This window comes from Oncorhynchus tshawytscha, unplaced genomic scaffold, assembly GCF_018296145.1.
Source record: "Oncorhynchus tshawytscha isolate Ot180627B unplaced genomic scaffold, Otsh_v2.0 Un_contig_8267_pilon_pilon, whole genome shotgun sequence".
NCBI classification, from domain to species: domain Eukaryota; kingdom Metazoa; phylum Chordata; class Actinopteri; order Salmoniformes; family Salmonidae; genus Oncorhynchus; species Oncorhynchus tshawytscha.
The window spans coordinates 55,673-60,000 of record NW_024609056.1 but is presented as its reverse complement, the minus strand read 5'-3'; the positions used below and the strand labels follow the sequence as shown (position 1 = coordinate 60,000).

At 46.8% G+C, this 4,328-nt stretch overlaps 1 protein-coding gene across 1 annotated transcript in view; it reads left to right on the top strand.

Annotated features, from left to right (window-relative positions):
* LOC121844160 overlaps window positions 1–472 on the top strand; it is a 1,969-nt gene extending 1,497 nt beyond the window's left edge. The window contains exon 2 of the mRNA XM_042314082.1: window positions 1–472. This exon is cut by the window's left edge and continues 1,321 nt beyond it. Coding sequence (XP_042170016.1) covers window positions 1–455 — 455 coding nt within the window. The 3' untranslated portion in view covers window positions 456–472.
* The last annotated feature ends 3,856 nt before the right edge of the window (window positions 473–4,328 follow it).

Genomic DNA, 4,328 nt, shown 5'->3' with positions numbered 1-4,328 from the left:
CCGTAACCCCAGCAACGACCACGTTTCTTGTCCCGGGTGGCTGCTGTTCGACCTGCGGGCAGCGTGCCCTACCCACAAACCCTTTGGTGGCCGCAGGACTCGTCTCTCCAGACCCGGCCAATGTCCTGGTGCCCCCAGTCCTCCAGACATCTAACCGGCAGAAAGTGAAGCGTCGACTCCTCCTGCCGGAGGAGTACAACAAACTCCTTCATCAACAGGAGGCTGGAGAGAAGGAGAAGCAGGAGAGGAAGAGGAAGAGGGAGGAGCTGCAGAGGACGAGAGAGAAGAGAGAGTCCGGCAGAAACAACAAAGTGAAAAGGAAATGTCAGGCTGAGGTATCAGAGCTTGACGGAGATGTGTCAGAGCACTGTGCACCAGTGTCAGAGGACGATGTCTGTTTGCAGCCCCAATTACCTTGGGTTTTCAGTTTTCCATCTTTTGATAGTTTGCTCTAATCATATGAGAGATGATGGGAGAGAGGGGGGTAGAGGGAGGGAGAGAGGGGGGTAGAGGGAGGGAGAGAGAGGGGGGTAGAGGGAGGGAGAGAGAGGGGGGGTAGAGGGAGGGAGAGAGGGGGAGAGGGAGGGGGTAGAGAGAGGGGGGGGTAGAGGGAGGGAGGGAGAGAGAGAGGGGGGTAGAGAGAGGGGGGGTAGAGGGAGGGAGGGAGAGGAGGGAGGGGGTAGAGGGAGAGAGAGGGGGGTAGAGAGAGAGAAGGGGTAGAGGGAGGGAGAGAGAGAGGGGGTAGAGGGAGGGAGAGAGAGGGGGTAGAGGGAGGGAGAGAGGGGGGGAGAGAGGGGGTAGAGAGGGGTAGAGGGAGGGAGGGAGAGAGAGAGAGGGGTAGAGGGAGAGAGAGAGAAGGGGTAGAGGGAGGGAGGGAGAGAGAGAGAGGGGGTAGAGGGAGGGAGAGAGAGAGGTAGAGGGAGGGAGGGAGGGGTAGAGGGAGGGAGGGGGGGAGGGAGAGGGGGGGTAGAGAGGGGGAGGAGAGGAGAGAGAGAAAGAGAGGGGGTAGAGGGAGGGAGGGAGAGAGAGAGGGGAGGGAGAGGGAGAGAAAGAAAGAGAGGGGTAGCCAGTGTTAGGGATTTAGCAGTAGGATTTTGTGTTGTTAGAGAGATGGGGTGTGTTGTTAGGGACCAGCTCCAGAAAGAGAGGGTGACCAGCTTCTGTTTGTTTTACCAGCTGTTATTTATTTTACCAGCTCCATGCTTCTGTGTTGTTATTACCAGCTCCATGCTTCTGTGTTGTTATTACCAGCTCCATGCTTCTGTGTTGTTATTTCTGTGTTGTTACCAGCTCCATGCTTCTGTGTTGTTTTTACCAGCTCCATGCTTCTGTGTTGTTATTACCAGCTCCATGCTTCTGTGTTGTTATTACCAGCTCCATGCTTCTGTGTTGTTTTTACCAGCTCCATGCTTCTGTGTTGTTATTACCAGCTCCATGCTTCTGTGTTGTTTTTACCAGCTCCATGCTTCTGTGTTGTTTTTACCAGCTCCATGCTTCTGTGTTGTTATTACCAGCTCCATGCTTCTGTGTTGTTATTACCAGCTCCATGCTTCTGTGTTGTTATTACCAGCTCCATGCTTCTGTGTTGTTATTACCAGCTCCATGCTTCTGTGTTGTTATTACCAGCTCCATGCTTCTGTGTTGTTGCATCAGTGATATTCTACTGAACTTTGATTAAGGAAGAACTCGGGAACAAAAACAACAAATGTAACATTTAACAGAAAAAAAAGGACCGGTCTGTTTTTGATGACCAAGGGTGTATTCATTATGCTGATTCTGTTGCAAAACATTTCTTAAACGGAAGCAGACGGAAACAAAATGGGGAGAGACTTACCTGGATTTGTCCAATAGAAACTCCAAACAGTTACAAAACGTTCCGTTGTGCAGCAGAATTGGTGGAATGAATACACCCCTGTTTTAATGTTGCCAAAAGATAGCTCTTCACTGAACTTGTGATTTAAAAAAGGAATTCGTGAACACTAATAAGTGCTAACCTTCATATATACACACTGAACAAAAATATAAACTCAACATGTAAAGTGTTGGTCCCATGTTTCATGAGCGGAAATAAAAGATCCCAGAAATGTTCCATACACACAAAAAGCTTATTTCTCTCATTTTTTGTGCACAAATTTGTTTACCGTCCCTGTTAGTGAGCATTTCTCCTTTGCCAAGGTAATCCATCCACAGGACCAGGTGTGGCATATCAAAAAGCTGATTAAACAGCATGATCATTACACAGGTGCAGCTTGTGCTGGGGACAATAGAATGACACTCTAAAATGTGCAGATGTCTCAAGTTGAGGGAGCGTGCAATTTGCATGCTGAACGCAGGAATGTCCTGCAGAGTTGTTGCCAGAGAACTTAATGTTAATTTCTTTACCGCCTTCAATGTTGTTTTAGAGGATTTGGCAGTAGGTCCATCAGGCCTCACAACCGCAGACCACGTTGTATGGCGTCATGTGAGCGAGCGGTTTACTGATGTCAACGATGTAAACAGAGTGCCCCATGGTGGAGGTGGGGTTATGGTATAGGCAGGCATAAGCTATGGACAACGAACACAATTGAATTTTATCGATGGCAATTTGAATGCAGAAAAATACAGTGACGAGATCCTGAGGCCCATTAGAGGTATCTGTGATCAACAGATGCATATCTGTATTCCCAGTCATGTGAAATCCATAGATTATGGCCTAATGAATTCATTTAAATTGACTGATTTCCTTATATGAACTATAACTCAGTAAAATCAGTTAAATTGTTGTATGTTGAGTTTATATAGTATAGTACTTATAAGCTCTTGAAAACCCTTACTGTCCGTAGGGTCAAATCTATACACTTTCTGTAGCAGTTTGCACAGATCCATACGCTGTGTGTGCCTCCAGTTGACTCACTATCCCCAGTTATACTGACACACAGGTGCCCCATAATGACAAAGCAAAAACAGGTTTTTAGATATTTTTTTGCAAATGTATACAAATTTTAAAAAATGAAATATTACATTTACTTAAGTATTCAGACCCTTTACTCAGTGCTTTGTTCAAGCCCCTTTGGCATCGATAACAGCCTTGAGTCTTATTGGGTATGATGCTACAAGTTTGGCACACCTGCATTTGGGGACTTTCTCCCGTTCCTCTCTGGAGATCCTGTCAAACTCTGTCAGACACCTATTTTCAGGTCACTCCAGTGATATTCGATTGGGTTCAAGTCCGGGCCACTCAAGAACATTCAGAGACTTGTCCCGAAGCCACTCCTGTGTTGTCTTGGCTGTGTGCTTAGGGTCGTTGTCCTGTTGGAAGGTGAACCTTCTCCCCAGTCTGAGGTCCTGAGCTCTATGGAGCAGGTTTTTATTAAGGATCTCTCTGTACTTTGGGCTGTTCATCTTTGCCTCGATCCTGACTAATCTCCCAGTCCCTTCCGCTGAAAAACATCCCCACAGCATGATGCTGCTACCACCATGCTTCACCGTAGGGATGGTGCCAGGTTTCCTCCAGACGTGATGCTTGGCATTCAGTTTCATCAGACCAGAGAATCTTGTTTCTCACGGTCTGAGAGTCCTCTAGGTGCTTTATGACAAAGTCCAAGCGGACTGTCTTTTAATGAGAAGTGGCTTCCGTCTGGCCGCTCTACCATAATGGCCTGATTGGTGGAGTGTTGCAGAGATGGTTGTCCTTCTGGAAGGTTCTCCCATCTCCACAGAGGAACTCTGGAGCTCTGACAGAGTGACCATTGGGTTCTTGGTCACCTCCCTGACCAAGGCCCTTCTCCTCTGATTCCTCGGTTTGGCCTGGCGGCCAGCTCTAGGAAGAGTCTTGGTGGTTCCAAACGTATTCAATTTACGAATGATGGAGGCCACTGTGTTCTTGGGGACCTTCAATTGCTAAAGAAATGTTTTGGTACCCTTCCCCAGATCTGTGCCTCGAAACAATTCCTTCGAACTCTTGGATTGGTTTTTGCTCTGACATTCACTGTCAACTGTGGGACCTTATATAGACAGGTGTGTGCCTTTCCAAATCATGTCCAATCAACTGAATAACATAACAAAATATGGAAAAAGTCAAGGGGTTTGAATACTTTCTGAATCCACTGTATATAGGGATTAGGGTGACATTTCAGATGCTCACAGTCAACCAGACATGGGATTTTCCCTGACTAATCAGGAATTCTTGGTTTTGTGGGAATAAGGCTGTCACGTGACAGAATGTAAAAAAGTGTAGGGGTCTGAATACTTCCCGAATGCGGTGTACTTTAAATACTAGTCCAATATACTAGGCGTTATAACCATGTATGATAATGTATGACTGTGGGTATTAAAATGTTTCATAACAG